Genomic DNA, 17,797 nt, shown 5'->3' on the forward strand with positions numbered 1-17,797 from the left:
AAGTAATCTATACAGTTGTGTGTGTGTGTGTGTGTGTGCATGTCTAGAGAGGTTGGGCAGAGAAGAAAGAGAGGGGAGGAGTTGCCTCATACCACTTAGCCCTGCTGGTTTTGTGATAAAGGTGGGTAAGTTATACATTATGAGGATCACGACTTCCAACAATTTTCAATGTTTACTAGGGAATATTTACTTTTGATTTTATAAACTTTTTTATAAACTTTTTTTTTTTTTTTTTAAGGTAATTGAACAAGGTAGATGCTAGATGTCGTTAATTGATTTGTCAAAGAAAACATACCTGTATAAAAACTTTACCACTTATCCAGAATTCTTCCATATTATAAGAAAAATCTTTGTATGTACTTATGACTGAAAGAAAATATTGTACGCCAAAAATCATGTTTATTGCTCGGATAGTTTTATTTTTAAGTAAGAAAATCAAATTTTGTGGCGAAACGAAGACTGACGATATCAATGACGCCATCTTGAAAACAATGTAGACAACTCTAAATATTTAAACTTGAGAGATTTTAGAAAGCCATTTTCAACATGAGGGCATTGAAAATCTTAAATTTGTTAAAAAATTATTTGTTATAAAATAAAGCTACTCGATCAATTTACATTTTTGGAATACAATATTTTATTTCAGTCCTGGGTACATACATCATGCATTTTTTTAATTTACTTTTTAATATAAGGGGAATTGTGGACAAGCACTTGAACTTGTGTATATTTTTTTTTTTTTTTAAGTAATAACATTTGATAAATATGAGCAGTATTCGTTTGAATCCCAACAAATCCCATATAATTTACTGGCATGATATTTTTCTTATCAAAAAATTCCAAATATTTTTATGAAAAAAAATTTATTTTTACTATTTATTACTAAGTTTTCCAAAGAAATCACTTGAACAAACTTGTAATTGCGGTCACTTTCTTTTTATATTGACTACATTGTTAAGGTCCAAACATTGCATGTGTTTTATTTTATTTTTTATTTTTCCAGGCGCAAGATAAATATCAACGAGAACTCATGTTGCATGCGGCTGATATGGAAGCACTGTCTACATTGAAGAAGGAAGTAAGTACTTTAAAAATTGGCTGAAGAATATGTTTAGAATTACTTGGTCATACCTAACATGTGCTTATGTAAATCCAATCAAATAACAAAAAAAAACAGTGCAGCAAGCCATGTTAAAGGGCAGAATAATTGTGTGTTTATATTAGTAGTGGCACGATTCCAAAATTGTTCCCAATCCCGATACAATTCCTTCAAAATCTCTAAATATTTAAAGTTTTTAAATTTTTGGATTACTGTAAAAACATATGGATATGTGTGCATATATTTTAGTAAACAGAAAAATATGGATATTTGTACATATATTTTAATAAACAGAAAAATATGGATATGTGTGCATATATTTTAATAAACAGAAAAATATGGATATGTGGACATATATTTTAGTAAACAGAAAAATATGGATGTGTGTACATATATTTTAATAAACAGAAAAATATGGATATGTGTACATATATTTTAGTAAACAGAAAAATATGGATATGTGTATATTATATTTAAAAAAACAGAAAAATATGGATATGTGTACATATATTTTAAAAAACAGAAAAATATGGATATGTGTATATTATATTTAAAAAAACAGAAAAATATGGATATGTGTACATATATTTTAAAAAACAGAAAAATATGGATATGTGTGCATATATTTTACAAAACAGAAAAATATTGATATGTGTGCATATATTTTAATAAACAGAAAAAGATGGATATATGTGCATATATTTTAGTAAAGAGAAAAATATGGATATGTGTGCATATATTTTAATAAACAGAAAAATATGGATATGTGTGCATATATTTTAATAAACAGAAAAATATGGATATGTGTGCATATATTTTAGTAAACAGAAAAATATGGATATGTGTGCATATATTTTAATAAACAGAAAAATATGGATATGTGTGCATATATTTTAATAAACAGAAAAATATGGATATATGTGCATATATTTTAGTAAACAGAAAAATATGGATATGTGTGCATATATTTTAGTAAACAGAAAAATATGGATATGTGTGCATATATTTTAATAAACAGAAAAATATGGATATGTGTGCATATATTTTAATAAACAGAAAAATATGGATATGTGGACATATATTTTAGTAAACAGAAAAATATGGATATGTGTGCATATATTTTAATAAACAGAAAAATATGGATATGTGTGCATATATTTTAATAAACAGAAAAATATGGATATATGTGCATATATTTTAGTAAACAGAAAAATATGGATATGTGTGCATATATTTTAATAAACAGAAAAATATGGATATGTGTGCATATATTTTAATAAACAGAAAAATATGGATATGTGTGCATATATTTTAATAAACAGAAAAATATGGATATATGTGCATATATTTTAATAAACAGAAAAATATGGATATGTGTGCATATATTTTAATAAACAGAAAAATATGGATATGTGTGCATATATTTTAATAAACAGAAAAATATGGATATATGTGCATATATTTTAATAAACAGAAAAATATGGATATGTGTGCATATATTTTAGTAAACAGAAAAATATGGATATGTGTGCATATATTTTAGTAAACAGAAAAATATGGATATGTGTGCATATATTTTAATAAACAGAAAAATATGGATATGTGTGCATATATTTTAATAAACAGAAAAATATGGATATGTGGACATATATTTTAGTAAACAGAAAAATATGGATATGTGTGCATATATTTTAATAAACAGAAAAATATGGATATGTGTGCATATATTTTAATAAACAGAAAAATATGGATATATGTGCATATATTTTAGTAAACAGAAAAATATGGATATGTGTGCATATATTTTAATAAACAGAAAAATATGGATATGTGTGCATATATTTTAATAAACAGAAAAATATGGATATATGTGCATATATTTTAATAAACAGAAAAATATGGATATGTGTGCATATATTTTAATAAACAGAAAAATATGGATATGTGTGCATATATTTTAATAAACAGAAAAATATGGATATGTGTGCATATATTTTAATAAACAGAAAAATATGGATATATGTGCATATATTTTAATAAACAGAAAAATATGGATATGTGTGCATATATTTTAGTAAACAGAAAAATATGGATATATGTGCATATATTTTAATAAACAGAAAAATATGGATATGTGTGCATATATTTTAATAAACAGAAAAATATGGATATGTGTGCATATATTTTAATAAACAGAAAAATATGGATATGTGTGCATATATTTTAATAAACAGAAAAATATGGATATGTGTGCATATATTTTAATAAACAGAAAAATATGGATATATGTGCATATATTTTAGTAAACAGAAAAATATGGATATGTGTGCATATATTTTAATAAACAGAAAAATATGGATATGTGTGCATATAATTTAGTAAACAGAAAAATATGGATATGTGTGCATATATTTTAATAAACAGGAAAATATGGATATGTGTGCATATATTTTAATAAACAGAAAAATATGGATATGTGTGCATATATTTTACAAAACAGAAAAATATGGATATATGTGCATATATTTTAATAAACAGAAAAATATTGATATGTGTACATATATTTTAATAAACAGAAAAATATGGATATGTGTACATATATTTTAATAAACAGAAAAATATGGATATGTGTATATATATTTTAATAAACAGAAAAATATGGATATGTGTATATATATTTTAATAAACAGAAAAATATGGATATGTGTATATATATTTTAATAAACAGAAAAATATGGATATGTGTGCATATATTTTACAAAACAGAAAAATATGGATATATGTGCATATATTTTAATAAACAGAAAAATATGGATATGTGTACATATATTTTAATAAACAGAAAAATATGGATATGTGTACATATATTTTAATAAACAGAAAAATATGGATATGTGTGCATATATTTTAGTAAACAGAAAAATATGGATGTGTGTGCATATATTTTAGTAAACAGAAAAATATGGATATGTGTACATATATTTTAATAAACAGAAAAATATGGATATGTGTGCATATATTTTAATAAACAGAAAAATATGGATATGTGTGCATATATTTTACAAAACAGAAAAATATGGATATATGTGCATATATTTTAATAAACAGAAAAATATTGATATGTGTGCATATATTTTAATAAACAGAAAAATATGGATATGTGTACATATATTTTAATAAACAGAAAAATATGGATATGTGTGCATATATTTTAGTAAACAGAAAAATATGGATATGTGTATATAGTTTAATAAACAGAAAAATATGGATATGTGTGCATATATTTTAATAAACAGAAAAATATGGATATGTGCACATATATTTTAATAAACAGAAAAATATGGATATGTGTGCATATATTTTAATAAACAGAAAAATATGGATATGTGTACATATATTTTAATAAACAGAAAAATATGGATATGTGTGCATATATTTTACAAAACAGAAAAATATGGATATGTGTACATATATTTTAATAAACAGAAAAATATGGATATGTGTGCATATATTTTAATAAACAGAAAAATATGGATATGTGTACATATATTTTAATAAACAGAAAAATATGGATATGTGTGCATATATTTTAATAAACAGAAAAATATGGATATATGTGCATATATTTTAATAAACAGAAAAATATGGATATATGTGCATATATTTTAATAAACAGAAAAATATGGATATATGTGCATATATTTTAATAAACAGAAAAATATAGATATGTGTGCATATATTTTAGTTTTACTAGCAGTTTAAAATTCATAACTGTTTATCATTAGTACTAGGAAATCAAGTTTTAAACAAAAATTATCTTCAAAGTAGAAGACTCATTTTTAGCATTGAAAATAAGTACACATTTCTGCTGATACCTCAAAATGTTCCAGTTTTTCTGATTCTGATGAATTGTCCCAACAGTAGTTTATATACCATCTAAATGTTTGTCCAAGGTGACTTTAAACCTGGATATGGCATTATCACTACCTCTGGTAGGCTTTTCCATGAATGCATGCACCTATGGTACATCTTTTGCTGGGTTCCATAGAAACCGAGACTTGGCAATAGGATAAAAATCTTGCAAGGTATTTTTAAATTCCTGTTGATATTTTTCATCAGAATTGCGTTCCTCCACATTCTCCACTACTAAAGTGAGAGGCAGTTATCCCCAAATTAGCAGGCATGGTGCATCTAGCACCAATTTGAAAATATGATTGGGATAGATTTGGTTTTAGATACGAGCTCAGTTGAGGTTTTGAGAAGCCAACACATTAGATTAGTGTATTCCAAAAAATTCCCAAGTAGTCTGTCAACATTTCCTGGTAGGGGTACTTTGGCTAATTAGCAATTAAGTAGCTTGTTTCTCAGAAGGTAAAGCCTGTGAGAGTGAATCTCCTAGGACTACTCTAGCCAGATAGAACATGGCCATACTAGCCTGGCTCAGATTCTGCCAGACTGATTGTTAAGGATGAATAATCGATTGGTAGGAAAAACCTCAAAAGATTGGTAAATTGGTATCCTGACTTTAAGACGAAAGTAAATCTATTTGCTTATAATTTACTATTTTATTTTTTATTTATTTTCTGTGAAGGCTGTAGATCATTCCCAAAAATTAGAAGCTACCAAAGAAGAAGCTAAACAAGCAACTGCAACTCTAACGGAAGCAAAGGTAAGACATTTAACATTATTCTAAAGTTTTAAATAAGATTTCATAAATTGTTAGTTTGCAGCTGAACATTTTTTTATACAATTAAATTTTGATTTTTTTTTTTTTTTTTTTTACGAAACATTTTTTCCACTTTCACTTCAATAGTTTCAGTTCATTTTAATCCATTTTTATATTTACTTATTTTAATCATTTGCAACAAAAATTTATTTTCTCAAAGAATTCTTGGGCTGAGCAGGAGCGGATCCTGAAAAATGACAAAAGTCAAATTGAAAGCAGATGTGCTGATCTGACACGGCAAAATGGTATTCTTCATGAACAGCTGGGCCAGGTAATAATTTTTCATTTGGTGATTTACATCTGGCTTTTTTATTTCTTTGGCAACTTTGTTTTTGAGTTGAGACTGAAACTCCAAAAAGAAATCATTATGTAAAGATTGCACATTGGCCATACAAAACTCACCTTTTTTTTTTTTACATATTTATAGAACGCAAACATTATATGCAAATATATATATAACATTGACACACTGATTCTCATTAGATCATTTAAGTTAGGCAGTGTTGAGCCTGGTCAATACCAGATGAGTAATGTGGGAATACCAGGTGCTGTATGCAGGAGCATGTCGACACCTTCCTGCAAGTACTGCAAAAACCTAACATTGTCATCTCCCTTGATAAGGATATGCAAGCAACTAGTACCTTCTTGCAAATTTGATATTTGCATGAAACTTTTTCCTTTGGAGGAAGCCAGTTCAACTCTCCTTTTGGTATATACTCACAGAAGAGTATTCACCAGATTATGTAGCATATCCGACACGATTTACTGTAAAAAAAAAAAACAAACAATAAAAACAAAAAAACATTGTAATTGAATCTGCAATTCTTACTCGAAGTAGATAATGCTTCTACAAAGAAAATAGCATCTGAGAATTGTTAAAAAAATGTAGCTGTAAACATTGTAAACTTTTTTGAAAGTTGTGAACTTATAAAATTTTATATATTTTATCTATTTTTAAATTAAGATCTTCAAATAAAATCATTACAAAATGGACAAATTTTTGTCTGGAATTCCCCTTATATTAAGAAACAAAAATAAAGAAAAATCTATACAATGTATTTATCCTGACTAAACAAAAAATATCATGTTCCAAAAAGCACATAAATTGATCAAGCCGTTTTATTTTTAACTAAGAAAATAAAATTTTATGAGTATCTAAAAAGTGACTGTTTTGCCCACCATTTTGAATAATATCTCAAGAAAGCAAAGAAATAACTTAATAATATTTAATATTAGACTTATGTTGTAATGACTATGAATCCTCATTAATTGCTTAAAAATGATTTTCTTCATAAAAATAAAACTACTTGATCAATTTGTGATATTTTAAGTATGATATTTTTGTATTGTCAGAGGTCTGTACATTATGCATACTTTTTCTTTTTTAATATAGGAGGAATTTTTAAATTTACAAACGAACAATTTCCAATATAAATGTCCACATAATGTCTCTACAAAGAATTCATATACGATAATTGATCCACCAAAAATCTGCATACTTCACTTTTTTTTGGCATTAAATTACTTCAGATGCCATGAAACCAATTAGTGTATATATTTATTTAAAGATCATGTATTTTTGACTGCTGGATACTCTTCCATCTTGGATGATAACTAGGGCTAGGACAACAGCATGTTTTTTTTTATCGATTTTACTCTCGAGTGTATATCTGTTAATGTCTATATCTATATGCTTTTATATAGTGATGTGGTTCTCGGTTGATTAACTGTCTGCGTCAGATATATACGAGAGTCAAAACAATGATAAGAATATTCTGTTGTCATAGCCCTAATGATAACACATTAGAACAGTAGTGGAAAAGGCATTTATTCAAATTAATGACCAGGTATATCGATACATAAATATATCTGCTTCATTTACATCTTGAACAAACAAATGTAATGAGTTGAGAGTTAAATGTTCAAAAGTCTAACAAAAAAAAAGTTTGTTTCCCTTTTGTGTTTTATTTTCCTTCAGTCGAAGTTCTCAGAAATCAAGGGGCCAACTACTTGAGGCTAACATTTAAACTCTATATGAGATACATAGATATTTGAATGCTCCATTAAAGATCTTTCTCTCTTAAACACTGAGTTAGTAAAGAAATGGAGAACATAATTTTCCTCTTCCCAATTAACCATTTGTTTGTATATAAATTAACTTGTGAGTAGCAAGATTGTTATTTTAAGAAAGCAACCTGTTGTGGTCAGAAGTAGAGATGAGTCATTGATTTACTGGCAAAAGTGTATTGAAAATGATGACTGTAGAAAAATAAATGCTGGAGCCAAAAGGTCTCATTTTAATGGTACTACTCCTATCTTTGTAGCTCTTCAACATTTTGAATTAAAAAAAAAAATAGGAGGCTTTACTTTTGGAATGACGCTTATAGCTTCTTGTAGAAAGTTGGGTTCTCACTGGCTTTCACCGAGGACAGCATATGTGCGCTCAATTATAGGTGCCTGGGTCTGAGAGGCGAATTTCAGACTTTCTGGAAAGCGGAAGGTCTGAAATAGGCAACCAATCTAAACTTAGTATTTTTATCCAATTAACACCAATTATTTCAATGAGGTAAATTATGTTTTGAGTGTTTCTCCAACACTGCTGCTGTTGCTATTGTTGGAGCGATTGTTCATTTGCTCTGCTTTCAAGAACACCAGATGTGGATATTTTTACACCTGCACCCTATCCATCAGTGTGTGGTTAAATAAAACTAAATTCACACCTTAACTTGTTAAGCTTTACATCTAGAGAAGTGGAGTACATTACCCTTCCCTCATAATAATAATTGAAAAGTTTGAAGAAAGCACAGTATTTAATTTCTGAACAAAGAACAAAGATTATATGTACTAATGATGAAACTTTTTGTATATAATCTGTTCACAATTATATGCAAAAATGAATCATCTGACACATTTAATGTCCCACACATGAGTGTGTGGATATTGTCAAATGTTTTTTCTGCAGAATACAATAAATCTTGTCTTATCTGCCTTCAAAGCTGTCTGTTTCTCACTACTTTGTTTAACCTCTTTTACTGCACCCTTCCACTATTCTTTCTAGACATACTTGATCAGAATAATTGATTTTCTATTTTTTTTTTTTATATTTTCGTTTTGTAAGTTAATTACAAATCTGAGATTAGAAATCCACTCAGTTAAGCTTGTTTCAAAATGTCTATTTTTTTGTTCAATTGTAGATCATAGTTAGGAGATAAATAGTCTGCATTTGGCTAAGCTAAATTGTGTCTACTTTAGCTCTCAGCATCTTTGATAAGTTACTATTACAATCTAAGATATCTAACACAAGACATGCTTGAAAATCTAACATAAGACAGCTTAAAAACAGAAAAATGTTTTGGAAAGTGCAAACGAAATACTAAAACTGATAAAAAAATCAAGATTGGCAAAATTGTTTATTTTTATTTTTTTTTAATTGTACAAAAATTGAATGTGTTAGTAAAATATGTAGGGCATGCGTTATTATAATGTGGTATATGGTACAGTTTTTCAAAAACATTTCAATCTAGAAATGACTCTATTACAGGGTTGTAGTATACATAAGCGTGTTATTTATTCCTTTAATTATATATCTATATATTTTTTTTTCCCCTACTTCAGATACTAGATTGTGTTATGGGCACAGATATAGAGTACATGAAATTTTGTCTCCTGTTAATAATTGGTTTTATCTTTGATCATTTTAGCTCTCTGAACAAGTGGCTTATATTCAAAAGTCTGCCGAATCTTCTGATCTATTAAATACGTCAATAGAAGAAAAGGAGAAATCATCTGAACAGCTTTTAGAAGTCATCAGGTACGTGTAACTTTTATCTGACTTCCCCTTCCGCTTTCCACACATGCACGCTTAATGAATTATAACGTTGCCACTATATTTGAACAGTGTTCGTTACAGTTCCAACTTCTCTTGGACCTCCCCACGCCGTCCGGCACCGTTGGAAAGTAAAATAAATAAAAAAATCCGGGTCGGCGTCTTTTCCTTTTTTAACAAAAGCATTTATTACCATTACTTTCCCATTTCAACATCACTTAAAAAGACTCTTGCGGCCACATATCCATGTAGCCTGGTTCACGTTTCTCCTTCCTCCGACTGCATGCCGGCCACAGATGGCCTGTTCTCGTCCTTGTCTTGACATGCTCATTTTCTTTGCGCACTTTGCTTGTCCAACAACGCACACTTGCTAATTTGCATGTGTGCTTTTTTTCTGCTGCTGCTACTAATCTCTTTGCAAGCAGCAACTGCTGCTGCTAGTTTCCCATGTGCTCATATGCACTGTGTTACAGAAGAGGTAGATTTTTGGAGTAGGTTTCTTGTTATGGGGGTAAACTGATCCATCATTTCAGGAATGATAGATTTACCCAGAGACAAAATAGTTACATATAAATATTGTGGCAGTTATGGCCCCAGAATCATGATGTATACTTCTGTAATGTTTGTTATTATGCGCTAATTATACCACTGTACATATATACGGCACAATCACATTGATACACCGCTTCTCGCCAAATCACCAAAGTTAAGCAACATTAAGCCTGGCCAGTACCAGATGGTGGACCATTTTGGAAGGCGAGGCACTGTATGTACCACAAGGTAAAACACCAGGTTGAGAAACTGGTGCGGTCTATCCTTCTCTCGAGGATAGATGGGACTCTCTTAAGCTGTGGTAGGAATCCCATTTAGTGATGTCATCACGATAAAGATTACCCTTGATAGCCCTAGTGAAGTATCAAGTATTCAGCTATTGAAAGATTTTAATTATACTATAAACTTGTGTACTGAGTTCAATCTGGAGCTGGATGGATGGGATACCACTGTGTTTGCCTTGATTATTACTGGCCTTAAAGACTGCAACATTTTTAATAGAAGGATTTTACTAAAACAATTAAAAATAAATTGTTCTGCTTTTTAATTACTATTAATTAGGACTGCCATGATATTGGAACTGTAACTTTGATATGGTACCAATTTATATTAAAAAATATATTCTGGATACTACTCTCTCTACTGCATGTTGTATATATTTTTTTTTAAACGAGAAAAAGAAATAAGAGCATAAAAAAGAAAAAATAGAAAATGATTGGGTTATAACAACTGTCAAAATCTGTTCATAAGAGAGAGGGGATCAAATACATAACCAGAAGACTTGAGTACAAACAAAAAGAAGAAAATTTAAACAGTAATATATTAATATCTGCAAAATCAACATCAAACTTTCTTGATTTTGGAGCACATAATTTTTACAGTTTTGCTATCTAAAGTAATATTGTATTGTTTTCAAACATATCCAAAAATAAAGTATTTTGACAACCTGACATCCTCATCATATTCTGTTTAACATCTGTTTTATTTATATGCTGGCATTGGGTGGTTTTTAAAAATGAATTTTCAAACCAATCTATGTCTTGCAATTCTTTATTTATCTCTCTCTCTCAAATTTATACCTATCACCCCCCCCCCCTTTTCTAATTTTTTACCTTTCTCTTGCCAGCTGATCTTGCTTCCCTTAACTTTTGACGAACTCGTCTATTCAAATCTATCATGAATTATAATTTGCAGACAAAACGTTTGCTGGGAAATAATTTCATCTGAAAGTATTGTCTTTTTTTTTTTTTAAATGAAACATTTTCTTTGCCGGTTGTAAAATATGCACCAACATAGTTGAGTGTCCCCCAACCCCTATGATTTTAGGCCAATGCGTTTGCTTGGTTTATGTTCATGTCCGTCTATTCAAAAACATTATCTACCTTTACTTTTCTTTGTCTTTCAACCAATTTCCTTGTATTATGCCTTCAGTGCATGTTTTGCATAGCCATACACTGGAAGACTTAATGTGACCAAGCAATCTGAAAACTTCACATTTGATGATAAAGGATTTTGATGGGATTTTAACGAGTTTTCACAACTCTGATATTTTTGTTTTATGATGAGTAATCAAGGGCATGATGCTACTTTGGAAAGTTTCTACTTTCTGGTGTAATTTTACAGTCTAATTGCCACTTTCTGGTGTAATTTTACAGTCTAGTTGACACTTTGTGGTGTAATTTTACAGTCTAGTTGACACTTTGTGGTGTAATTTTACAGTCTAGTTGACACTTTGTGGTGTAATTTTACAGTCTAGTTGACACTTTGTGGTGTAATTTTACAGTCTAGTTGACACTTTGTGGTGTAATTTTACAGTCTAGTTGACACTTTGTGGTGTAATTTTACAGTCTAGTTGACACTTTGTGGTGTAATTTTACAGTCTAATTGACACTTTGTGGTGTAATTTTATAGTTTAGTTGACACTTTGTGGTGTAATTTTACAATCTAATTGACACTTTTTGGTGTAATTTTACAATCTAATTGACACTTTTTGGTGTAATTTTACAGTCTAATTGACACTTTTTGGTGTAATTTTACAGTCTAATTGACACTTTGTGTTGAAATTTTACAGTCTAGTTGACACTTTGTGGTGTAATTTTACAGTCTAATTGACACTTTGTGGTGTAATTTTACAGTCTAATTGACACTTTGTGGTGTAATTTTACAGTCTAATTGACACTTTGTGGTGTAATTTTACAGTCTAATTGACACTTTCTGGTGTAATTTTACAGTCTAGTTGACACTTTGTGGTGTAATTTTACAGTCTAGTTGACACTTTGTGGTGTAATTTTACAGTCTAGTTGACACTTTGTGGTGTAATTTTACAGTCTAGTTGACACTTTGTGGTGTAATTTTACAGTCTAGTTGACACTTTTTGGTGTAATTTTACAGTCTAGTTGACACTTTCTGGTGTAATTTTACAGTCTAGTTGACACTTTTTGGTGTAATTTTACAGTCTAATTGACACTTTGTGGTGTAACTTTACAGTCTAATTGACACTTTGTGGTGTAATTTTACAGTCTAATTGACACTTTGTGGTGTAATTTTACAGTCTAATTGACACTTTGTGGTGTAATTTTACAGTCTAATTGACACTTTGTGGTGTAATTTTACAGTCTAATTGACACTTTGTGGTGTAATTTTACAGTCTAATTGACACTTTTTGGTGTAATTTTACAGCCTAATTGACACTTTGTGGTGTAACTTTACAGTCTAATTGACACTTTGTGGTGTAATTTTACAGTCTAATTGACACTTTGTGGTGTAATTTTACAGTCTAATTGACACTTTGTGGTGTAATTTTACAGTCTAATTGACACTTTGTGGTGTAATTTTACAGTCTAATTGACACTTTGTGGTGTAATTTTACAGTCTAATTGACGCTTTGTGGTGTAATTTTACAGTCTAATTTCTGCTTTGTGGTGTAATTTTACAGTCTAATTGACGCTTTGTGGTGTAATTTTACAGTCTAATTGACGCTTTGTGGTGTAATTTTACAGTCTAATTGACGCTTTGTGGTGTAATTTTACAGTCTAATTGACGCTTTGTGGTGTAATTTTACAGTCTAATTGACGCTTTGTGGTGTAATTTTACAGTCTAATTGACGCTTTGTGGTGTAATTTTACAGTCTAATTGACGCTTTGTGGTGTAATTTTACAGTCTAGTTGACGCTTTGTGGTGTAATTTTACAGTCTAGTTGACGCTTTGTGGTGTAATTTTACAGTCTAGTTGACACTTTCTGGTGTAATTTTACAGTCTAGTTGACACTTTCTGGTGTAATTTTACAGTCTAGTTGACACTTTGTGGTGTAATTTTACAGTCTAGTTGACACTTTGTGGTGTAATTTAACAGTCTAATTGACACTTTGTGGTGTAATTTTACAATCTAATTGACACTTTGTGGTGTAATTTTACAGTCTAATTGACACTTTGTGGTGTAATTTTACAGTCTAATTGACACTTTTTGGTGTAATTTTACAGTCTAATTGACACTTTGTGGTGTAATTTTACAGTCTAATTGACACTTTGTGGTGTAATTTTACAGTCTAATTGACACTTTGTGGTGTAATTTTACAGTCTAATTGACACTTTGTGGTGTAATTTTACAGTCTAATTGACACTTTGTGGTGTAATTTTACAGTCTAATTGACACTTTGTGGTGTAATTTTACAGTCTAGTTGACACTTTGTGGTGTAATTTTACAGTCTAATTGACACTTTGTGGTGTAATTTTACAGTCTAATGGACACTTTGTGGTGTAATTTTACAGTCTAATTGACACTTTGTGGTGTAATTTTACAGTCTAATTGACACTTTGTGGTGTAATTTTACAGTCTAATTGACACTTTGTGGTGTAATTTTACAGTCTAATTGACACTTTGTGGTGTAATTTTACAGTCTAATTGACACTTTGTGGTGTAATTTTACAGTCTAATTGACACTTTGTGGTGTAATTTTACAGTCTAATTGACACTTTGTGGTGTAATTTTACAGTCTAATTGACACTTTGTGGTGTAATTTTACAGTCTAATTGACACTTTGTGGTGTAATTTTACAGTCTAATTGACACTTTGTGGTGTAATTTTACAGTCTAATTGACACTTTGTGGTGTAATTTTACAGTCTAATTGACACTTTGTGGTGTAATTTTACAGTCTAATTGACACTTTGTGGTGTAATTTTACAGTCTAATTGACACTTTGTGGTGTAATTTTACTGTCTAATTGACACTTTGTGGTGTAATTTTACAGTCTAATTGACACTTTGTGGTGTAATTTTACAGTCTAATTGACTCTTTGTGGTGTAATTTTACAGTCTAATTGACTCTTTGTGGTGTAATTTTACAGTCTAATTGACACTTTGTGGTGTAATTTTACAGTCTAATTGACACTTTGTGGTGTAATTTTACAGTCTAATTGACACTTTGTGGTGTAATTTTACAGTCTAATTGACACTTTGTGGTGTAATTTTACAGTCTAATTGACACTTTGTGGTGTAATTTTACAGTCTAATTGACACTTTGTGGTGTAATTTTACAGTCTAATTGACACTTTGTGGTGTAATTTTACAGTCTAATTGACACTTTGTGGTGTAATTTTACAGTCTAATTGACACTTTGTGGTGTAATTTTACAGTCTAATTGACACTTTGTGGTGTAATTTTACTGTCTAATTGACACTTTGTGGTGTAATTTTACAGTCTAATTGACACTTTGTGGTGTAATTTTACAGTCTAATTGACTCTTTGTGGTGTAATTTTACAGTCTAATTGACTCTTTGTGGTGTAATTTTACAGTCTAATTGACACTTTGTGGTGTAATTTTACAGTCTAATTGACACTTTGTGGTGTAATTTTACAGTCTAATTGACACTTTGTGGTGTAATTTTACAGTCTAATTGACACTTTGTGGTGTAATTTTACAGTCTAATTGACACTTTGTGGTGTAATTTTACAGTCTAATTGACACTTTGTGGTGTAATTTTACAGTCTAATTGACACTTTGTGGTGTAATTTTACAGTCTAATTGACACTTTGTGGTGTAATTTTACAGTCTAATTGACACTTTGTGGTGTAATTTTACAGTCTAATTGACACTTTGTGGTGTAATTTTACAGTCTAATTGACACTTTGTGGTGTAATTTTACAGTCTAGTTGACACTTTGTGGTGTAATTTTACAGTCTAATTGACACTTTGTGGTGTAATTTTACAGTCTAATTGACACTTTGTGGTGTAATTTTACAGTCTAATTGACACTTTGTGGTGTAATTTTACAGTCTAATTGACACTTTGTGGTGTAATTTTACAGTCTAATTGACACTTTGTGGTGTAATTTTACAGTCTAATTGACACTTTGTGGTGTAATTTTACAGTCTAATTGACACTTTGTGGTGTAATTTTACAGTCTAATTGACACTTTGTGGTGTAATTTTACAGTCTAATTGACACTTTGTGGTGTAATTTTACAGTCTAATTGACACTTTGTGGTGTAATTTTACAGTCTAATTGACACTTTGTGGTGTAATTTTACAGTCTAATTGACACTTTGTGGTGTAATTTTACAGTCTAATTGACACTTTGTGGTGTAATTTTACAGTCTAATTGACACTTTGTGGTGTAATTTTACAGTCTAATTGACACTTTGTGGTGTAATTTTACAGTCTAATTGACACTTTGTGGTGTAATTTTACTGTCTAATTGACACTTTGTGGTGTAATTTTACAGTCTAATTGACACTTTGTGGTGTAATTTTACAGTCTAATTGACTCTTTGTGGTGTAATTTTACAGTCTAATTGACTCTTTGTGGTGTAATTTTACAGTCTAATTGACACTTTGTGGTGTAATTTTACAGTCTAATTGACACTTTGTGGTGTAATTTTACAGTCTAATTGACACTTTGTGGTGTAATTTTACAGTCTAATTGACACTTTGTGGTGTAATTTTACAGTCTAATTGACACTTTGTGGTGTAATTTTACAGTCTAATTGACACTTTGTGGTGTAATTTTACAGTCTAATTGACACTTTGTGGTGTAATTTTACAGTCTAATTGACACTTTGTGGTGTAATTTTACAGTCTAATTGACACTTTTAACTCATTTACTATTTCTTTAAAGCCAATTTTTATTCATAGTTTCTCATGACAATATCAAATCTAAAATAAATTATTTGTGATCTCCCTTTTCTTCCTAAAATTACTTTATGGTTTAGATAAGTTTTCTAATTTATTAGATAAAGGGAAGTTTTCTGTGTTTTTATGTCCAGCTAAAAGTTCATAAGGTCACAATAAACCTCTACAAAGTTGGTATTTTTTTTTTTTTTTTTTGTATTAAGCATAGCTACAGAAAAAGTTCTATAATTTTTTAGAAAAAAAGTTCTTTGTGATGAAATTCCCATTTGTATCATTGAATGTTATTTAGATTTAAACATAATTTTTAATATCTTATATTAAGACAGCCCAGGAAGTGAGCGACATTTTTTTTTAATTAAAACAAAAAATGCTAACTCAGGATTTAATTTATCATTTCTTAACTATTGTCATTTCTCTCCAAAGAAAGTGTAGGTGGGAGGAATTTAGTTTTAGTACTACTCTGAAGGCCTCCTAAGTTTTATTTTGTTCATTCCCTACATAATAAAAAGGAATTTTTCTTCTTCTAGGGAAGAACGAATGAAAAACTTAACTCTATTTAACATTTTCTATTTAGTTTGTTTATATCTACAAGCAATGCTAGTAGCCCTGCTAGTCTTTAATAAAACTGTGCAAATGTATACAGTATAAGGATTTTACAATTCTAACATTTTTTTGTTTTATTTTTTGTTAATCAAGTTTTATTTTTTTTTCAAATATTTTTTCATACATAAATTATATAACTTATTTTATTTCAGGTTTTTGCGTAAAGAGAAAGAAATTTCTGTGACTCGTGTAGAAGTCGCTGAAGCAGAATCTCTCCGTATGAAGCAAAGATTGGGAAATCTTCTGAAGCAATATGAAGAGGCTTGTAAAAATCTCACTGAAGAGAGAGAAAGATCACAGGTGAAATAATAGATTAATTTCCTTTCTTTGAAACTTAATGATGACTCCTATTAATGCATGTATCGATTTTGCTTTCTTGTCACAATTACCTTATTTAATCATTACAAAATAGATTTTTTTTTAATATGTATAAAATATGTTTATAAGCCAAATTACAACGCAATATTATGAAAATAAACATTTATTTGTCGGAAATTAATATTTCGACAATAGACATCATCCTCAGAATTTTATACATTTTGTATTCTATTCAATAATATTATATAAAGTTGATTTAATTCATTGTTAATTTAATTTAAATTTAATTTTTAATTATTATTGTAACCAAGATCAGTTGCATTTAAAAACAAAAGTAAGTTTTCATTTAATATAAGAGTTATTTCCCTGTTTGAATTTCATAGATGAAGATGGCTACGTGTTATGCTTTCAAACATACAAAATATGGTCAACTTTCATGAAAATCATAACAATTTAGGATATTTACTTAAATATTAAGTCACAGTAATATTCATTCGCTGGGTTGCTATTATTTTGTTTTATTTTGAAAAATTTTTTCACTCTTTTAT

At 29.1% G+C, this 17,797-nt stretch overlaps 1 protein-coding gene across 16 annotated transcripts in view; it reads left to right on the forward strand.

The window, feature by feature from the left end:
* LOC145258715 (nucleoprotein TPR-like) overlaps window positions 1–17,797 on the forward strand; it is a 198,587-nt gene that overhangs the window by 67,701 nt on the left and 113,089 nt on the right. For all 16 annotated transcript variants that reach the window (XM_080116631.1, XM_080116632.1, XM_080116640.1 and 13 more), the window contains exons 31-35: window positions 1,004–1,078; window positions 5,691–5,768; window positions 5,986–6,096; window positions 9,527–9,636; window positions 17,084–17,231. In XM_080116631.1, the coding sequence (XP_079972757.1) occupies window positions 1,004–1,078; window positions 5,691–5,768; window positions 5,986–6,096; window positions 9,527–9,636; window positions 17,084–17,231 (522 nt within the window). The remainder of the gene's footprint in view (window positions 1–1,003; window positions 1,079–5,690; window positions 5,769–5,985; window positions 6,097–9,526; window positions 9,637–17,083; window positions 17,232–17,797) is intronic.

Source organism: Euprymna scolopes, chromosome 3 (genome assembly GCF_053919585.1).
Source record: "Euprymna scolopes isolate OS-2025 chromosome 3, ASM5391958v1, whole genome shotgun sequence".
Lineage (NCBI taxonomy): Eukaryota > Metazoa > Mollusca > Cephalopoda > Sepiida > Sepiolidae > Euprymna > Euprymna scolopes.